General features: G+C 44.2%; 1 protein-coding gene across 2 annotated transcripts in view; it reads left to right on the forward strand.

Annotated features, from left to right (window-relative positions):
* Positions 1-20662, forward strand: part of BNC1 (basonuclin zinc finger protein 1) — a 28683-nt gene extending 8021 nt beyond the window's left edge. For both annotated transcript variants that reach the window (XM_061394534.1, XM_061394536.1), the window contains exons 2-5: positions 8319-8418; positions 9468-9703; positions 12085-13949; positions 18410-20662. In XM_061394534.1, the coding sequence (XP_061250518.1) occupies positions 8319-8418; positions 9468-9703; positions 12085-13949; positions 18410-19091 (2883 nt within the window). In that variant the 3' untranslated portion in view covers positions 19092-20662. The remainder of the gene's footprint in view (positions 1-8318; positions 8419-9467; positions 9704-12084; positions 13950-18409) is intronic.
* Positions 20663-21666: the final 1004 nt, after the last annotated feature.

Here is a 21666-nt window from a genome sequence, read left to right on the forward strand (position 1 = left end):
CAAAGGATATTGGATGTGTGTCTGTAATTAATAAGCATGGTGCGGCTCTCTCATTGGTTTATTCCTTATTCTCTTAATACCAGTTGGAAAGCTTACGGAATAGCAGACCCAATGCTAGCCACAAGGTTTGGAGTTTCACTTGTCTTGTTGCCCCTTTCAGGGACGATTCATTATGGAACAACGTTTGGGGAGGTTTTTATCATAGGTATTTTTGGTAGCTCTGTCTGTGCAGAGTCAGATCACCAGAGCCCAGAGGACCTAAGATCTGTCATAGGCCTGGTAGCAACGGCAGTTTTGCTGTTCTCTTTGGTCTTTTCCACTCTCTATCTGTATATCCTCATTAATGTGCCTCATTAATTGCAGTGTCTCTCAGAGAAAGATGCTCAGTATGATGAGAAGGAGTTTAGGAAGGAGTTCAGTTTCCCCAGCTATGCATCCAGAGGTGTTACTTTAGCAGGCAAATCATATTATTAATAGTTTCATACTTTTTTCAATGACTCACTGTTAGACTCAGGACAAAATCCATACTCCTTGGCCTTCCCCATGAGATCCTGTGCAGAGTGGTTCTGTCACCTTTCTGACCGTCATTTTCTACCATGGAACTTATAACTGCGCTCCAGCTGCCCTTGCCCCTTTTTGTTCCCTGAACACCTCCAGCCTCTTTTCATGCCCCAGAGCCTTTGCACTTGCTCTGCCCTCTGCCTTCGGTCTCCAGTTCTTCACTGGCCCCTTGCCATCCCTTGGAACTCAGTTCAGGTGTCTTCTCTTCAAAAGCCTTTAATGATGACCCTGTTTGAAAGGCACTACCCCACCTCCCCATGCCACCCAGGAAAATTGCTAGCAAAGTTTTCTGCATGTTTCTTTAATAGCACCTGCCTTATTCTGAAAAGGTATTGTCTGTTTACTTGTTTATTCTGTCTCCCTCCTCCTCAAGGGCAAGGACTTACCATTCTCATTCAACACTTTAGCCTCCAGAGTTTAGAAAGCCTGGCTCATAAACAATAAATATTTATTCAATGAATGGGGTTTCTTTACCATGTGAAACTTTAATGTTCTTATAGTTGCCATTGAGATTAAATGAAACCATAAATACAAATGCAGTTAGTACCAAATATTGGTATTCCAAGATACAACCTGCCCTCAATATCCAAATTTGAGACCACTTTCAAGTAGCCCATAAGTTCTTCAGTTTCCTCATCTATAAAATGGGATGGTAGTAAGAAATGAAATAGCTCATTGGTACTGCTTACTGCAGTCCCTCACACATGATAAATAATCACCATCACAAACTATGTGACCTTGTGAAAATTACAGATCTTCTATAAATTTAAGTTTCCTGAGAATAATTCCTGCCCCACAGTGAGGCAGTGTGGACTGAATGAGATCACCTATTCCATACTAATGCCGCCGTGTGGACAGACAGATGCTGGAAGAGTAGCTCTTCTCACCATTGGACTCAGAACTGTCCAGTAGGATTTTGTGTGATGATGGAAATGTTCTTGTCTCTGCTGTCCTGTGTAGTAGCCACTGGCCACCTGTGGCTCCTGAACACTTGAAATGTGACTACAGTGACTAAAAAACTGAATTTTTATTTTAATTAATTTTAAATAGCCACATGTGGCTAGTGGCTACTATTAAGGCAGATTAACTTGATGCTACAAAGCTGTCTGGCTGGTATGCAATTCAGTTCTGTTCCTGAGCCAGATTACAAATGACTCTCCTCAGATGGTCAGTATCATGAGTCTGGAAACCCCAAAAGTCCTGTGATTTTCCCCCTGCCGCATTCCATCTGGTTCCCCAAGAGTATCCCCCTGAATTTATCTTCAGTGATATGAAAATGTTTGCATGTACTAGAGATGAAAATAGCTTTGAAGTGGGTAGTTTCTATTCTCAAGCTCAATAATTCAAATCCCATCAAAGGCCCACACTGTCCAGCAGTGGATGTCTGTGCATGCTCCCCACCATGTGCCCATTCCGGCTGCTGCTAGGAACTGCAGTCAGCCTTTCTGACAGGAGGCCCATGGCAGCATCTAGCCATGCTCAAGGTAGATGACAGGTATCCAGGAGAGGAAGTAGGGCCCTCAAATCTACCTAATATCTAGGTCATAACTTTCCAGACTTTGCAGCCCAAGACTGCAAATAACTAAAGCATCCATCCCTTGCTAGGTGTGTCAGTAATTTCTGGGTGGATGAATGAGCAAATGACAGTGACAAAAAAGCAAGCCAGAATTCTGAATGTTGATTTGTAGAGCATCAAAGTGACTAATAACAATTCAGAAATAGTCTGATTAAAATGAGTGCGTAAAAAGCATAATCATGCCTTGATGAATTCAGAATGTGGTAAACATCTGCTTTATGTTTCTGAAGAATGGAACGAGTATCAGAATTCTAAAAGAAAGGATGTAAGTTTTAAAGAGTTTTCCATTTTGATTTACATGAGTACTTTTCGTCCTGTAATTAGAATTTTTGGTTTGATTTCACTCTAGGAGTTTTAATTTGTCTTTAGATAATGGTGCTATAATTTTACTACATCGTGGAATTCTGAGATGGGTGGAAAAACCCAAGGATTTTAATATTGGAAGTTTTCTTAGACTCTGTAATCAGCTTTTTTTAGTTCATAAATAATTCCTCTGAGATGTATTTCCATAGATGTTTAATGAGCTGTATTAAGCCTTATTCAAATAAGTTCATATAGAACTACATGATTTTTTTTTAATAAAGCAGCATTCATACACTGGAATTATAGATAAAGCTGCTTAAAATTCAGGCCCCAAACTAAAAGCTTCTGTATCTGAATAGTCAGGTTAGATCACGGAGTCTCAGCTGGGGGCATTTGGCAATGTCTGGAGACTTTTTGGTTTTCACAACTGGGGAAGAGGGGAGGTGTTACTGTGGATAGACACCATGGGTGCTTCTCTGTATCCTACAATGCACAGGACAGCCCCCATCACAGAGAATTACCCAGCTCAGAATGTCTGTGATGCTGGCGAAATCAGCATCACAGAGTTAGGTGTCAGGAGATGCAGAAAAAATTACTTTCAACCTTAGGCTATGAAATGGGTTTGGAATTGTTCCTTCTATAGTTTTGCTGTCCTGGGTCCGAAATAGTGAGCCTTTCAAGCACTTTTTAGTGAGTAGAGGAGGTGTGTGCTCAAGGACATCTTTCTCTGATTCAGATAGGTCCTGTTTTTTGAAATGTGAATTCACTTTGTATAGTTCAAATACCTTGTTTTTAAAAAGTGAATGCATCTTGAGGGACATTATCCAAAATAAGAACTTTTCTTCTTTTAAAAATTTCCTTGAAGACAGTCATATTTGTAGAATGTAGGTGGTGAAATATTTCAGAAGTGTAGTGCTTAGTGTGCTGGTAGCTATTGAGATCTGTGAAAAAAAAGAATATAGATGATTGGTTCACCTGTGAGCTGATGTTCAGAGAGTTGCAGAAGTTTAGAAGCTGGACGACATAGGAATGCTGCAAACTAACCTAATGATGCTCTTCTAAATTTTGACAGTGTGTAATAGAAATTAAACCATCACTCATCTTTATCCTTTAACTTCCAGCCAAGATAACTATATAATTATGTGTATATGAGTCTAGATGTGTGTGTTTATGTATGTAATACATTTGTCTATGTATATATACAAGTAAAGTGAAGTCACTCAGTCGTGTCCGACTCTTTTGCGACCCCATGGACGGTAGCCTACCAGGCTTCTCAGTCTATGGGATTTTCCAGGCAAGAGTACTGGAGTGGGGTGCCATTTCCTTCTCCAATATATATATACAAGTAGAAACTCTATAATGAAAAAGTAATATAATGTCTTTCATTAGAGCAATATTTCTCAATCTTTTTCATTATTCATCCCCACACACGTCTAAGGAGACTTTGGAAATGTTTTTCCTAACTGTGCCTCACCAACAAAATTTTAGTGTCACACCATCTACTATATATCTGTTTATGTATGTGTATGTGTGCTTTATACATAAAAAGAATAGACCAGTTCTCACCTTTTGGGGATGGTGTACCCCAGATGAGAATGTATGCATGATTAGAGTGAGAGGCTGTTCTGATCATCTGGAGTTCTTTGTGTTACAGTCTATGACTTAGTACAGAGCGAAGCCCTTTTCCCCTAGATTTCCTGTTTTTTCATAGCCTCTTGAAGGGACTAGGTAACACTGTTGCTACCTGCTGCACACCTCAGTTATCAGCAGCCTTATTCCTTCACCTGAAAATCTCTGTCTAGTTCTTCTGTTCAGGCCCATTGTAATCCAAAAGAAACTATAGATAACAGTCAAATCATGCCAATTTTAACCTGTATTTAAGTAAGGTCACTGATTTTTTTAAAAAAGACTATTTTTTTTTTTTAGTACACGTTTAGATTCACAGAAGATTTGAAATGAGAGTGTTGCACTGTCCAAAAACTTTGTGTTTTTTGGTAACTTCTTACCGAAAAATGGAAACAAATTTTTTGGCCAACGCAATACAAAGATTTCCCATATAACCCCTACATCCACATAAACATAGCCTGCCCTATTTTCAGCATCCCTCATTGGTTGATAACAATTGATGAACCAGCATTGACACATCATAATCACCCAAAATCCATGGTTTAACCTCAGAGTTCTCGCTTGTTGTTGTACATCCTGCGGGTTTGAAAAACATGTACAACATTGTATATCTATCATTATATCATTGTACAAAGCATTTTCAATGCCCTTTTGTGTTTTACCTATTCATTCCCCAACCCCTGTCAAGCCCCTGGCAACGACTGGTCTTTTTTCTGTCTCCATCAGTTCAGTTCAGTCGCTGAGTCGTGTCCAACTCTTTGTGACCCCATGGACCGCAGCACACCTGGCCTCCCTGTCCATCACCAACTCCTGGAGTTTACCCAAACTCATGTCCATTGAGTCGGTGATGCCATCCAACTATCTCCTCCTCTGTCGTCCCCTTCTCCTCCTGCCCTCAATCTTTCCCAGCATCAGGGTCTTTTCCAATGAGTCAGCTCTTCGCATCAGGTGGCCAAAGTATTGGAGTCTCAGCTTTAACATCAGTCCTTCCAGTGAACACCCAGGACTGAACTCCTTTAGGATGGACTGGTTGGATCTCCTTGCAGTCCAAGGGACTCTCAAGAGTCTTCTCCAATACCACAGTTCAAAAGCATCAATTCTTTGGTGCTCAGCTTTCTTTATAGTCCAACTCTCACATCCATACATGACCACTGGAAAAACCATAGCCTTGACTAGACAGACCTTTGTTGGCAAAGTAATATCTCTGCTTTTTAATATGCTAAGTTGGTCATAGCTTTCCTTCCAAGGAGTAAGCGTCTTTTAATTTCATGGCTATAGTCACCATCTGCAGTGGTTTTGAAGCCCAAAAAAAATAAAGTCTGACACTGTTTCCCCATCTATTTCCCATAAGTGATGGGACTGAATGCGTGATCTTAGTTTTCTGAATGCTGAGCTTTAATCCAACTTTTTCTGTCTCCATAGTTCTGCCTTTTCCAGAATGTTATATAGTTGGAATCGTGCAGCATGGAGTCTTTTCAGATTGGCTTCTTTCAATTAGTAATGTACATTTACTTTTCATCCATGTCTTTTCATGGCTTAATAGTGCATGTCTTTTAATGCTGAATAATATTCTGTTGTTTGGGCATACCACAGTTTATTTACCTATTTGCCTGCTAAAGGACATCTTGGTTGCTTCTAAATCTTAGAAATTATGAATAAAGCAGCTGTAAACATCCATGTGCAGTTTTTGTGTGATAAGTTTTCAACTCCTTTTAAATACCAAGGAATACAGTTTACTGAATTGTGTGATAAGAGTGTGTTTAGTTTTGTAAGAAACCACCAAACTGAGTTTCAAAGTTACTTTATGTTTTGCATTGTTGTCAAAATGAATGAGATTTCTGTTGTTCCACATCCTCACAATCACTTGATACTGTCAGTGTTCTGGATTTCAACCATTCTAATAGTGTAGTGGGCTGATTTTTAAAAATTATATTTTTATCAAAATATAATTCACATACCATAAAATTCAACTGAGTGGTTTCACTGTATTCATTGAGTTGTGCAACATCACTGCTATCTAAGAACTTTAGAACATTCCATTACCTCAAAAAGAAACTGGTCAAAATTGAAAACATCTGTGTTTCAAAGGCTATCATGCAGAAAGTGAAAGGATAATCCAAGGATTGGAGAAAGTATTTGCCACTCATATATCTGGTAAGGGACTTGTACCTAGCATATATAAAAAACTCTTATGACTCAATACTAAAAATACAACCCAATTTAAAAATGGGCAAAAGATCTGAATAGACACACAGATGGCCACTGAGCACTTGAAAAGATGCTGAACACCATTAGCCATCAGAGAAATGTAGATCAAAACACAATGAGATACCACCTCATTCCCAGTAGGATAACTACAATAGAAACACAAACCATAACTAGTGTTGGCGAGGATGTGGAGAAATCAGAACCCTCATACCTTGGTGGGAAAATAAACCTTTAAAAACAGTTTGGGGGTTTCTCAGAAAGTTAAACATAGAGTTACTATATGATCCCTCAGTTCCACTCCTAAGAATATATCCCAAAGACATGAAAGCATATGTCTGTCATAAACTTGTTCACAGGGTTTCTTTTGGGGATGATGGAAATGTTCTAAAATTGTATTGTGATGATGGTTGTTCAACTCTGAATATTCTAAAAATCATTTGTTTACTTTAAATGGGTGTTGTATGATATGTGAACTATTAATATAGTCTCAACTTAAAGCTGTCTTTAAAAACAATGAAAACAAAACAAAAAAAACACCCCCCTTTCCCATTAGCAGTCTCTCCTCATCCTACCTGCTCCCCACAACGCCAGTAACCACTAGTCTGCTTCGGGTCTCTATGGATTAGCCTGTTCTTGACGTTTCACATAAGTGGAATCATTCAGCCTGTGACCTTTTGTACTTGGTTTCTTTCATTATCATAAATGTTTCAGAGTTCACACATGTTCTAGCAGGTATCAGTACTTCATTCTTCCTATTGCCTGGTGATATCCATTGTATGGACATACCACATTTTGTATATCTGTTCATCAATCAATATATACGGGGGTTGTTTCCACTTTGAGGCTAGTAAATAATGCTGATTTTAAAGTTCAGGTACAAGTTTTGTGTGGACATAGGTTTTCAGTTCTCTTCAGCTTCAACCTAGGAGTGGAATCAGTTGGTGGTAAGGTAACTGTGAGAATCGGTCAGACTATTTTGCAAAGTGGCTGCACCATTTTACACTCCTACCAACAACTGATTTTTAAGTGAAGACTAGTTAATATGCTCCTTAATGTGTCCTCAGCCAGATTCTCTCCTTCCCTGTCCACACACAAGGCCACACAGTCCCTTAATTGTCACATGGAGGTTAAACCCCAATCGTAGGGCTTTCTCATGCCTGCAAACACCAGGACACTCCCCAGCTGTCCAAGCTCTCTTGAATCATAACGATTTCGCCCAGCGCCTCCTCCCAGAAATCTCACTGACAGAGCTCCAGTGAGAGCTTTTTCTCTTTAATAATAGATTACATTCCTCAGGCCTCTTATCCCCTTTTGAAAAATCCATCTTAAAAATATATGTGAACCTCTGTCCTTAATCCTAGAACTTTGTTGACACATACATCTGTATCTTCTATTTCAGTCGTATGTTTGCACACTCCACACCCCCAAGCCACACCCACCACCTTAACCTGCACCTGGGCATTGATGCAGGGCTTGTCCAGCCTGCGTCTGGCTGTCAGTCACACAGTCCAGTCAGGGAATGATCCTTGGTGTGGTCAGCCATTGCATGTCCCCAGGTCTGTCTTGATATTCAGCATCTACCCTGTTTGGGGGAGGGAGTAACGAAGTACACATGTGCATTACTCTCAGTTCGGATCATTCTCCTATTTACTTGTTTCAAGGCAGCCCCAGTATTCCCTTTCTGGGTGGCTGTTCTGGTCAACCTACAGATTTAGTGAGAATGTGACTCTTCTTCACCCTCTCCATGCCCTTTCCATAATAAGCAGGATATCTCCTTCCTGCCTATAATCCTTTCTAATAAAGAGCTCTAGGGTTGTAACCCAGCCTTGCATATGGAATATCTGTGTAGTGTGTTGCTGTCTCCAGGGCCAGGGTGAGCTGCTCCTCTTTCCAGGGGACAGTACGCATGTCTGGGCCTAGCATGCAGTGGGCACAGGTCATTTAGCCAATGCTGCTCAGTGGAGGAACGCGTTCTGTTCTGTAGATGCTGTGTGTCTTCCACACATCGCTAACATGCCAGGTGTCGCCGTGTTCTCTCCTGTAGGCTATCGGCTGTACTCTGAACTGCAGCTGCCAAAGCTTCAAACCAGGGAAGATCAACCACCGTCAGTGTGAGCAGTGCAGACATGGATGGGTGGCTCACGGTAACCATTTCCCCCCTTGGCCTGTAGTGTTTCCTCTAACGCAGTTACTCAGGAACAGGTTTAATATCCACGAATGACAGCTAACATCTGAAGTTACTGCTGTGTGCCAGGAAACAGGCTAAGAGCTGTATGTGTTATCTCTTTGGATATTAACTCTGAAAAGTGTTTATCCACTGCCTTCTGAAGATGTAGAAAGTGGTGCTTCAGGGCTGTTCTGGAATGAAAGAAATATTCTGTGCATATACAGTAAGTAGCCTCTAGCCCAGGGTTGCTAGATGAAAAATCAGAATGCTCAGTTGAATTTGAATTTCAGTTAAACTATAATTTTTTTAGCCTAAGTATATCCCAATTAATATTTTTGGTTTAAGATTCTATCCCAGTTATTTGTTGTTTATCTGAAATCTATATTCAAGTTTAACAGGAACTTCCTGTGTTTTTATTTGCTAAACCTGACAACCCAGCACTACACCAGCCACATGTGGCTACGAGCCCTTGAAATGTGACTAGCACAGCGGGCGAGCTGAATTTTTAGTTTTATTTAATGTTAATTAATGTAAATCTAAATTTGAACACCTGTGTTTGACTGGTGACTGTTGCATTGGACAGCATGGGCTCAATTGCCGAGCCTGACAGCTAAGAGGGTGGCAGACTGGGGCTCCACCCCAGTCTGAGGTGTTGGGGGAGAACCCAAGTCCAGGTTCTCCCCCAGGCCCTGTGCTTCCTGGTTTTCCATCCTCTTGATTACACACTTGCCACCTTCATTTTTACCAGTTTCCCAGGTGTGGTCCTTACCTGTGGCTGTTGTACTTCTTAGGCATGCCACAGGAAAAGGGGAAAAGAGGCCTCTCAGGGTGCTCCATTTTATCTTAGAGGTTCCTGTGAATAACGTGGAGCCAAATAGCCATTAAGATTATTAATTGTTTGCATATTTGTGGCTTTTCCATTGGCACAAATAACTGAGAGTTAGCCCTTAGCCCACTTCCCAAGCGGTGTTTTTCTCTTAAAGGTAGAATCTTGAAAAACAACATTTTTTCAATTTCCTTTTTCAGCTCTGAGTAAGCTGAGGATCCCCGCCATGTACCCCACAAGCCAGGTGGAGATCGTCCAGTCCAACGTGGTGTTCGACATCAGCAGCCTTATGCTCTATGGGACCCAGGCCATCCCTGTCCGCCTGAAGATCCTTCTGGACCGGCTCTTCAGTGTGCTGAAGCAAGACGAAGTCCTCCAGATCCTGCACGCCTTGGACTGGACCCTCCAGGATTACATCCGAGGATACGTGCTACAGGTACAGGGATGTGGGCGCCACTCCCCGAGAGCAGGACAGGTGTAACGCAGTGCCATCAGTGCTCCAGCCTCCAGTAGTCATCCCTCCCTTTCATCGTCATTCATCTTGGCCTCAGCCCTATCTCACATTCTGGGAGAAATCCATTGCTTTCCTTGTGGCACAGTGGTAAAGAACCTGCCTGCCGGTGCAGGAGATGTGAGTTCGATCCCTGGGTTGGGAAGATCTCCTGGAGGAGGACATGGCAACCCACTCCAGTATTCTCTGGGAAATCTCATGGACAGAGCAGCCTGGCGGGCTATAGTCCGTGGTGTTGCAAAGAGTCAGACATGACTGAGCACACAGGCACTGGTATCTGTTAGACTTCAGGGAGTTGGACCATTACATGTTCTCTGATTTGGGTTTCACTCACCAGCTTGCACAGCCAACATTGCATACTCACTCGCACAGTCAGCTGTTGGCCCCATCCTTGGCACTGCCTCCATTTCTTTTATCATCCTCAGAGCATTTACTGACACACAACATCATTGGTTTCCAGTTTTACTGAGGGTGTGGGGTTGAGGAACTTAACGTTGCAGAAGGGCATAGCAGACAGTTTCAATTTCATCCCATGCCTTCCTGTCCTTTAAAGCCCTCTGCCATCCACGCAGTTGCTGATCTTCCTTCCCAGTCCCCGATGACTTGCGATAGTTCTGTGGGCGTGCTGTCACTCGTTGTCTCTCCTACCAGTTCTCTTCCAGCCTTCTTGCCTCTCCTCTGCATCACTCCATCATCCTATGCCTTTCATCCCTTCTCTCATCTCTCTGCTTTGCAGAGTGGTTTCACCTCTCTTTGTGTTCCAGGGGTCGACCTTATGCTTCCTATCCAGAGAGGCTGTCGAGGTGTTTTCACAGGCAAAGAACATGTTTCCTGGATTTCTCTGACATAGGAAACAGCTACAGCATTTTCTTCCCTTTCACTATGCTAGAAAATATCAGCTGACTTTGGTAAAAATTTCAATGAGATGGGCAGATGAATGTATTTCCAAGACTCACATACATTCAGTCTAACTCAGCTAGGCCATAAACTTGAAACAAGCACAAAAAACAACCATTTACTGACTTAGTCCCTCTTCCAGTCATCTCACAAGGTAGGTCGATTATCCCCATTTTCCAGGTGGGAAAAGAGAGGCTGAATGCTTCTGGATCTTGCTGAAGTCCCTCAGTTTGCATGCAGCAGACTGGAAATGTGAACCCACTTCTCTCTGACTCTGACAACACCTGCAGGCTTCCTCTGGAACCCTGTTGGCTCACCTCGAGTGCGGGACCCCTAGCAGGCCAGAAACCACCTTTTATGTAAAGCAGCATTATGCTCTTACATTATGACATAGATCAATATTTAATGATCCTAATAATCTTGCTTTCTAGTGTTAGGATTAAAAATATGGAATCAATTACCTTGAACCTCCAGCGCATGAAAAATTTATGATGTTACATTCCTCATCATCTTCAAAACTCTTACATGCACTGTGAAAAATCTCAGTAGGCCATCAAATACATGTTCTGTGATAAAATATTTATTGTAGTTTTGGGAAAAGTTAGGTCTTTCTAGAGTTTGAAAAATCTCCAACACTCCAGTGTAATTACCACTCTGCTTTGTGAACACAGGCAATAGATCAATACAGGTTCATTTGTATTTTGATGTTAGTTGTTTGGGAAAGATCATTCAACCTGCAGCAAATAAATACTTGAGCTATATCTAGGCCTGATTTCCCATCTATACTCTTTAGATAAAGAAGTTACTGTTGTTCAAATGATACATATTTTAATTTTAGTGGGAGAAAATTATTATGCCTAATGCATGACTACCAATTGGTTTGAAATAGGCTGGAAAATAATCACCAAACTTCCCTTAGGCTTGGGAGATATAATTTTATTTCTGTTTTCTGGACCACCACTCACATTTGTGCAGTTTATTTTTCCACAGAGAGTTTCTTTCCTAGGAGAGTGGGGTGAGTGAGGACTGAACTCATCAAGCCCAGCACTCCCAGGGGTGTCTTTTTCTAATATATACAAAAGTATTCCATGATGCTAGTGGAGGCCCTAACCACATGGCATGGCTCCTTTCTTAGAGAAAAAGGTTGTGGTGGTTCCTGTTTAGTCGCTCAGTCATATCTGAATGTTTTGCAACCCCATGGCCTGTAGCCCACCTGGCTCCTCTGTCCATGGGATTTTCCAGGCAAGAATACTGGAGTAGATTGCCATTTCCTATGCCAGGGGATCTTCCTGACCCAGGGATCAAACCCACGTCTCCTGCATTGCAGGCAGATTCTTTACTACTGAGCCACCTGGGAAGGGTAAGGAACAGTAAATTAACTGTCCTTTTAAATTCTGGTTTGGGTTTAGGATGCATCGGGAAAAGTGCTGGATCACTGGAGCATCATGACCAGTGAGGAGGAGGTGGCCACCTTACAGCAGTTCCTTCGTTTTGGAGAGACCAAGTCCATAGTTGAGCTCATGGCAATTCAGGAGAAAGAAGAGCAGTCTGTTGTCATCCCACCTTCCACGGCCAACGTTGACATCAGGGCTTTCATCGAGAGCTGCAGCCATCGGAGTGCCAGCCTCCCCACTCCCGTGGACAAAGGAAACCCCAGCAGCGTGCACCCCTTCGAGAACCTCATAAACAACATGACCTTCATGCTGCCTTTCCAGTTCTTCAACCCCTTGCCCCCAGCACTGATAGGGTCACTGCCCGACCCCTATGTGCTGGAGCAGAGTCAAGACCAAAGCCAGGACCCCAAACAGGAAGTCCATGGAGCCTTCCCTGACAGCAGCTTCCTCACTTCCAGTTCTACCCCATTTCAGGTTGAAAAAGATCCGTGTCTCAACTGTCCCAATGCTGTCACCAAAAAGGAAGACAGCACCCACTTCAGCGACTCCAGCTCATACAGCATCGTCACGAAGCTCGAAAGGACACAGCTGTCCCCAGAGGCCAAAGTGAAGCCCGAGAGGAACAGCCTGGGCGCAAAGAAGGGCCGGGTGTTCTGTACAGCATGTGAGAAGACCTTCTACGACAAGGGCACGCTGAAGATCCACTACAACGCCGTCCATCTGAAGATCAAGCACAAGTGCACCATCGAAGGCTGCAACATGGTGTTCAGCTCCCTGAGGAGCCGCAACCGCCACAGCGCCAACCCCAACCCCCGGCTGCACATGCCCATGAACAGAAACAACAGGGACAAAGACCTGAGGAGCGGCCTGACACTGGCTGCCTCGGAGAGCGCCAAGCGCCCAGGCCTCAGGGTGACTCCTCCAGACTGCCGGCCTCTCCCTGGCTACGCTGGGGCAGTGGAAGACTCCCGGAGCCAGCCAACCTTCCCGAGCCTCAGCCACAACGGGGTGCTCTTCCCCAACCTGAAGACTGTCCAGCCAGTCCTGCCTTTCTACCGCAGCCCAGCCACTCCTGCCGAGCTGGCCAACACCCCTGGGATGCTGCCCTCCCTCCCTCTGCTGTCCTCATCCATCCCGGAACAGCTGGCTTCGAACGAAATGCCGTTTGATACCATGCCCAAGAAGAAATCCCGCAAGTCCAGTATGCCCATCAAAATAGAGAAGGAGACCATGGAGACAGCAGATGAGAAGAGGCAGCCTCTGAGCTCTGACGAAGACATGCCCCTGCAGGTGGTCAGCGAAGACGAGCTGGAGACCTGCAGCCCCCGGTCAGACGGAGCCCCAGAGGAGCTGCACACGCCAGCAGGAAGCTCCGAGAGGCCTCGCCTTGAGGAAGAGAGGCCCTGCTATCTCGGGCCAGGAGGTGAGTCCAGTGGAGCCATCCGCCAGACTCCTGAGCAGGCCATGCACAACTCAGAGAGGGAGACTGGGCAGAAGTCAGTGTTGAACACCGTGCCACGGGACGCAGAGGAGGATGGCCGTGAACCTCACCTCACAACCAGGGTGGAGCCCTGCATGCCTTTTCCCGACTATATCAAACTGCAGCAGCACCTGCTGGCCGGGGGGCTCTTTGGTGCCTTGTCCACCCAAGGAATGGCTTTTCCTTGTTTTGAAGATTCCAAAGAGCCGGAGCACTTGGGTCAGCCAGCATCAGTGAGGTCAAAGGAGGAGAATCGCTTCCAATGTGACATCTGCAAGAAGACCTTTAAAAACGCTTGCGGCGTGAAGATGCATCAGAAGAACATGCACTCCCGGGAGATGCACACGTGCACAGTGGAGGGCTGCAAGGCCAGCTTCCCGTCCCGCAGGAGCAGGGACAGGTAAGACGCCTGCTGGCGATCTTTGCTTCCAGGGCAGTGGGTCTTAACCTTTAATGTGCACTTGAGTCACCGGGAGGGTCATTAAAGCAGACTTCGGAGCCCCACTCCTACTCTTTCCGTCACTGCAGGTCTGGGACCAGATGTGAGGGTTTGCATTGCTAAGTTCCCAGGGGACACTGAGCTATTCCAGGGGCCACGGTCTGAGGAAGAGTGTCCTATAGATCCAGGTCCCTGTGTTTTCAGCTTCAGTGTTTAAACTTATTTAGTCACAAGACCTGACGTGAAATTACATGAGGCCATCTGATCTTTTAGAGTCTCCCTTTGTGTGGGGTTTTGTATATATTCAGTACAGAAATGTTAATGGATTTCTTATGGGGACATTACCGTGATATCACAGTGTATGCATCACTCTGCCTTTCTAAAGCCTGAGGAATTCTGGATTCAGAAACACATCTGGTCCCAGTGATTTGGGATATCAGGAACTATGAACTAGGTCACGCATTAGAGGAGCAAGGGAAGCAGGGAGCTTTTCACGTTAGGATCGTAGCTTCCCAAAACTTGTCTTACTTTCATTTCAAACTGAAGTCCACAGAATGAAGCATTTTCTCTGATTTCTACTTAATTGCTCTATCTGAAAAGAATAATAACTGCCTGATTGAAGATGTCTGAAATACTGAGTTATCAAAGAGTAAAGGCAATTAACAGGTTATTTCCATGTCTGTGACATGTAGTTGAAAGATGAGAGGTCTGTCGGTGCTGGGTTTTCATTCAGACTGCTTGCCAACTGCCAGGGGTTAGAGTACCCCTCATCACTGTGGTCACACAGCACTGGCATTCCTGTCTTGTTTTTCTTGATGAACTTGGGTCACAGAAACATGCTTCAGGTCGCCTACCTCCCCAGCCTGTAAAAGGAAGAAGATGCTTACCGAAAGATGATCCCAGGAGGTTTTAGGGAGAGAACCAGCCCTCTGATGAAACCAGCCCTCAGCTGCAGCATTAGAGATGCTAAATGGTTCACAGAACATTAAAATGTTACATTTGTCCAAACAAGCTTTATTTCAAGCAGCTCAACACCCCCATTGCCTTAGTCCAAATTGTAGCCCCTAATTTATTAACAGGGCGAAAAGGTATAGACTCCCACACACATTCCTGGACAGGGCTCCTAAGAACACACTCATTGTCTCGAGCAGAGAGGATAGGGCAGGAGTGATATTTGTTCAAATTCCTGTTTCCGTTGCTGGGTGTTGCACCCAACCTCCAGGACACCTAATTAGTGAGCTGGTCCTCCTCCTCCAGCCTCCGAGAGAAGAATTTGTTCACGAATAAGCTGTTGTTATAAAGAAGGGATAGTCCTGTCAGTCAGATTATCCTTGTTATTTATGATACTGTTCTGACCCACATCACCTGCTAAGTTAGAAGGCATATTGAATTTAAGATACTATTCATATTTATTTTTCACATATTTAATATTTTCCTGTTTTTGGATCTGAGATGCGAGCCTCCTCCCCACACCACAGTAAAGCATCTCGCATGCTAAATGTAAACCACTAATTCTAGTAATCTAGAACTGGCACTGCGTTTTCCCTGGGATCTGTGATTAAAACGATACCATCTTGAACAGGACTTGGCTAGCAGTCCCAGGTCCACCACCATTTTTCTGAGTCAGAGATGAGAATTGCGTTGCTGTGAGGGAAGCTGCCTTCCTGTCTTCAAGCCACGGTTACTGCCCACAGCACTTCCTAGGACCCATCAAGGGGACTGCCACAGCACTGTGGGTACTTAGCCCGCAAGTGTTTAATCACCTTCTGTGTTAGGTGCTCTGGACACAGTCCCTGCCCACAAAGGCCAGTGGGGAGGCAGTAGTACACGGGCGATTACAATTGACTGTGGTGGCTGCTTTAACTGGGGGGATACAGACTGTAATGGGCACTTGGAAGGGCATCTCACCAAATTCTTCGAGAAGTTAGGGATGGTTTCCTAGAAACCATCTTTATGTGGCATTACATCTAAACCAACCACTTGGAAAAGTTTTCATGTCACAACCCCTTTATGAATTCTTAAAACCTCAAGAACTTATGTCTGTTTGGGTGTATATCTATCAATATTTACTGTGTTAGAAATTAAAACTGAAAAAAATTAATATGTACATCACATCACTTAATAAATTAGTTTATTACAATTTTATGAAAAATTACATTTTCTGGATCAAGAACTTTAGTGAGAAGTGGCTTTGTTTTACACTTTGCTAGTATCTTTAGTAGAAGATGACTGGATTCTCATGTCAGCTTCTGCATTCAGTCTGTTGAAATATCACATGTCATGTGGCCTCTGGAATAGCACTCCAGGCGGCGCTAGTGGTAAAGAACCCGCCTGCCGGTGCAGGAGACTTGAGAGTCATGGGGTTTGATCCCTGGGTGGGAAAGATCCCCTGGAGTAGCAGCACAGCAGCCCACTCCAGTATTCTTGCCTGGAGAATCATATGGACAGAGGAGCCTGGTGGATGGACTACAGTCCATGGGGTTGCAAAGAGTCAGACCTGACTAAAGTGACTTAGCACACACACGTGCACGCCAGTGAGAGAATGAGGCTGAAAGGGAAAATCATGTCTTAGTATTGTTATGAGACAAGTCTGACTTGAGGGACATCCTGAAAAGATCTCAGGGACCACTCAGGGTACCCAGATCACACTTTGAAACCCACTGGTATCAGCTAATCTACATAGTCAGGAGCAGGGGAGGGGAGAGTTGGAGTGTGAGGTTGAGGTTGAAGTGAAGAAATGCAGACCTGGGCAGGAGGCACAGTGTTAGCAAAGTCCTGGAAGCAGAAAGCCCAGCACATGGTCCCAGGGTTTTGCAGATGTGGTTGTCACTGGCCTTAGGGGACATGGCACCTTGGAAAGTACGTCTAACCCTCAGGATGGTTAAGAAGGAGAGAGTGCTGCCCACATGTTAGCTTTTGGCGTTCATAGAATCCTCAGGAGTTGAGCACAGGACCCAGAGGTTCCCTCTGTTACATCACATCCCTCTGTTACATCCCTCTGTTACATCTATACGGGGTTCCAGTAAATGTGTTTGTCTGACCTTTTTTTGACCACTTGTATATCCTGGAATCTATATGTCAATCCAGTGTCTGGTTTTTTGCCGAGACATACCTGCCCCTTCAACCCAGGACGCTGACATAATCACAGGGCAGAGTTGCAGTGGAGAAGAGCTGCTTGCAAAGTGGGTGATCTGGGAGTATAATTCTGATTATGTCCCCAAAAAAGAAAGTGTACAAGGATTAAAAAGAAGTTGAGTAACAAATTTCTTGCACTTTGAGTAACATCCCCCCACCCCGCCCCCCACTGAAGACATCTTTGGAGATTTAGAAGAGAAAATCTGATTTCTTGTTATTTTGGTGAGGATATTTTCCCCAGTTTGACCCTGGCACGCATCCTGATCTGTACTGGGGGAGGTATGTTCCCTGCTCAGAATAATTCTCCAGTCACCTTTGAGACTATGCCCTATAGTAAGGAGTATTTTTGCTCGTCAGAAGTTAGGGGATCTCTGAGCAAGGCCAGCATTGATTGACAAGTTACATCCAAATGATATATTATGAGTAAAAGGCATGTGTCATAATGGATACTCATTATCTGCCCTTCAGGACTAACCATTGGGTGGGTGATTGGCAGTGTGCTCACAGTGCTGCACTTGCAAAATTCCTGTCTGGTATATAGTGAAATGTTGCAAATATGAACTAAATTTCACACACACGCACACTCACACACATATATACCACTTCTAGCCTCTCACCTGTAGAACGTCCGTGTGGTGATGTTTCGTTCAGATGCTCTAGTCCACAATGCAGGCCACATAGGAAATCTTATATTTTATGATAGCCACATTAAAAAAGTGAAAAGAAACAAGTAAATTTAGTAATGTATTTCCTGTCATTCAGTCTATTCAAAATATTATCATTTCAATATATGACATTAGCCACCTTTCAGGTGCTCAGTAGCTGCTTATGAGTAGCCGTTATTTGGGACAGTACAGCTCTAGAAGAGCGTGTCTCCTGGTTTCATTGAAATAAAGTCCTCTGCTTAGTTCTTTACTGTTTGTAACCAGTTTTCTTCTGGGATCTCCTGGTTCCAGTGTACCAGTTGAATGGGCCTAACTGAAGCAGTCGAGCCATTCTCTAAAGATGAGGTACAGGAACTTACATGTCAGTCAAACTGTGCAAGCTGAAGAGAACTACCCATTCTGTCAACTCCCCTTGTCAGATGCTGACTTGGGACAAGCGATGGACGGCAGCGGGCAGTGTCTACCACACAGGCCCTGCATCCTGAGCCCCTTAGCATCACTTCCCTCACGCCACAAGTTTTCCCGGTGTCTGCCTAGTGTCTCTACTCAGAACGAAGACTGTCTTTAAAACAACAAAGATGACAGCCCTACCCATTGCTAACCACCTTTTCACTCTTGTAGACACAGTTCAAACCTAAACCTCCACCAGAAAGTATTGCCCCAAGAAGCGCTGGAGAGCGGTGAAGACCCCTTCCGGGCAGCTTACCTCCTGAAAGATACAGCCCAGGAGGCGTACCAGGAGGCAGCCTTCACACCGCAAGCCTCCCAGACGTCTGTCATCTTCAAAGGGATGAGCCGGATGGGCAGTCTGGTGTACCCACTAGCCCAGGTCCGCAGTGCCGGCCTACAGAGCTATGCCTCTGGTCTGCCTAGCGAGGGCACTGTCTTGGATCTGAGCACTACCTCGAGCGTGAAGTCGGAGAGCAGCAGCCACTCCTCCTGGGACTCAGACGGGGCCAGCGAGGAGGGCGCTGTGCTCACGGAGGACTGCGACGGGACCTGTGATGGGCCAGGCCTGGTGCCTGGGGAGGACTACCCACTCTGCGTCCTGATGGGGAAGGCTGACCAGAGCCTCGCCAGCTTACCTTCCGGGCTGCCCCTGACGTGTCACCTCTGTCAGAAGACATACAGCAATAAGGGGACCTTCCGGGCCCACTACAAGACCGTGCACCTCCGCCAGCTGCACAAATGCAAGGTCCCCGGCTGCAACACCATGTTCTCATCTGTCCGCAGTAGGAACAGACACAGCCAGAACCCCAACCTGCACAGAAGCCTCACCTCCTCTCCTAGTCACCTGCGGTAACAAGACGGCAGACCACTTGGCTTGAATAAGCACTGGTCGGAATTCAGGAATAAGGTAGTCCAAAGGAAAGTTTCTCACTCTGTTTAATACCATTTGGGGCAAGCAAGGCAAAGAGTGTGTGGGTCGACTTCATAGTCTTCAAGAGCAGGATGAGCAGAAGAGAGGCCTTGTGAGAAGCTGTCATAGGGGCAGTGTTTCCTGTTATCTTTCTCAGCCCAAGAAGTTTTTCGCTGACAGCAAACACTTGCAGAAATGCGGTTTTCCCAGATTTGTTTACACATCACCTGGGAGAGTGCCAGGTCTGTGTCTTGACCACAGGGGCCCAGGACCCGGAGGGGAGCTGGAAGGGAGGTTGTAGTATTAAGGGTCAATGAAGTGTCCTGAGGACACAGACTGTCACCACAGGTGACACCAGGAGCCAGTCCCAAAGATCACATTTTTTGAGTTCCTGCCTTAATGAGTCTGAAATCCAAACTGGAGTTTGGGAAAATGACTGAGACTCCCTCCATTTAGATTGGAGAATTACTTTCTTCCCCCTATAGGTCTCACGTGTTACTCCAGGGAGTTCTCAGAGAAAGAGGGTTGGCCTCTTAACATGTAGGAACATGGATGTTCCCTGGGATATTAGTTCTTGCTCCATAACACACGTTCAGGAAGCTAGCGGGGAGTACTTCATGCACTTAAAAATAGTGGTCTTCAATTTAATTTAAAATAAGTTTGATAGTATTTAATTTGTGTTTATGTTATATGAGTATTTGGGATGAGTGCAGACATGTCACAGTGTGACCTTTGAGTCTCTGCTCCGAAGCAGAGAGAGTGACAGCCTAAAATTCAAATCACTGCCTGTTTTTGCTTGGTGAACTCCGGAATCTTCATTTAGAGCCCCCGTGGAACGAATGCAGGCATGATGCTGGCAGGACCATTTGTATATAATCAGCCAAAGCATTTAGAGAATGTGGTTCTGACAGTTGTTGTGTATTTTCAGTATCACTGGATCCCTCAGTCTTCACCCTTTTACAGATGTGTAAGATTAGGATGAACTTTCAAATTTACGTGGTAGAAAGAAAAGTAGGACATTATTGCCATACTGTATGTCTTAATATTTAACTTATTCTGAAATATATTCTGTACCATTATACATGTTTGCTGTTGTAGAAAAGAAGCTTCACAGGTCCTGTGAAAGGAGACCATCTCCTGAAATTCGGCATTTGCCCTAAAAGCCCATGGTTGCAAAAAAGAAATTGATTTTGTATTAAACTTTCAAGTTAATCACTTTTTAAACTCATGGTTGGTTTGAGTAATGAGAATTGGGGAGTCAAGAGATACTATTCCTCTGGCCCAAAGGTGAAAAAAAGCCAATAATGTGTTAATGATTATTTCAACATTTAAAAAAAAAAATAAATGTGACAACTTAAACTTTGTCTCTGCTTAAAGTGAGATGTATCTTTGAAATGTTTTGTTACACAGGTGTTTCATATTCCAGTGTCCCCAGAATGGAAAAATTTGTATACAAATGAGTTTTCTATGATTTAATAAAAATATATGGCACACTTTTTGTTTAAAAAGGCAAACATTTGTCAGAGCAGTTTTGTCACACATCCTGCCTATCGTATGAGTGCATGTGGTCATCATACACACACACTGTGCATCTGACAGATCCCACCACTCAGGGGAGGTCTAGTGGACAGGAATCAGTAATTGCTGTGACTGAAGTGACTAAGCATGCACATGCACACCACATCCACACAGGAACTGCAGCGGTTCATGAGTTCCAAAGAAATTAAGTGGTTACTTCCCTGGGAGGAGGGGCTTGGTTATCAAATATCAAGGAAAATACTGGGATTTTAAAAAATACTGTGCTGTCAAAGATAAGCCTTATGGCCAATGCTTAAAATGAAATGCAATTAGAGCTAAGCCGCCTCTTTCTTAAATATTCAGTTTTTTGAAGTTTTTATTATCTTTCAACTTCTTCACGTCTTTTTTCTACCTTTCCATTATATGTTGGTGGTGATTTAGTCACTAAGTCATGTCTGACTGTTTGCAACTCCATGGACTGTAGCCCGCTAGGCTCCTCTGTTCATGGGATTTCCCAGGCAAGAATACTGGAGTGGGTTGCCATTCCCTTCTCCAGGGGATCTTCCTGACCCAGGGATCGAACCCAGGTCTTCTGCATTGCAGGTGGATTCTTCACCTGCTGAGCCACCCAGGGAAGCCCCTCATCAGAGGGAATTCTTTTTGTAATATTATTTATTTATTTATTTATTTGACTGTGCTGGGTTTTAGTTGCAGGACTTGGGATCTTCTATCTTCATTGCAGCATGCAAGCTTTTTTTTAAGTTTTTTTTTTTTTTTTTTTTGATGTGGACCATTTTCAAAGCCTTTATTGAATTCATTACAATATTGCTTCTCTTTCATGTTTTGGTGGGGTTTTGTTTGTTTGCTCTTGGCCCCAAGTCATGTTGAATCTCAGCTCCCTGACTAGGGATCGAATCCTGACCCCCTGCACTGGAAGGCAGAGTCCTAATCACTGGACTGCCAAGGAAGTCCCTACATGCAAACTCTTTGAGTTGGAACA

Source organism: Bos javanicus, chromosome 21 (assembly GCF_032452875.1).
Source record: "Bos javanicus breed banteng chromosome 21, ARS-OSU_banteng_1.0, whole genome shotgun sequence".
Classification (NCBI taxonomy): domain Eukaryota; kingdom Metazoa; phylum Chordata; class Mammalia; order Artiodactyla; family Bovidae; genus Bos; species Bos javanicus.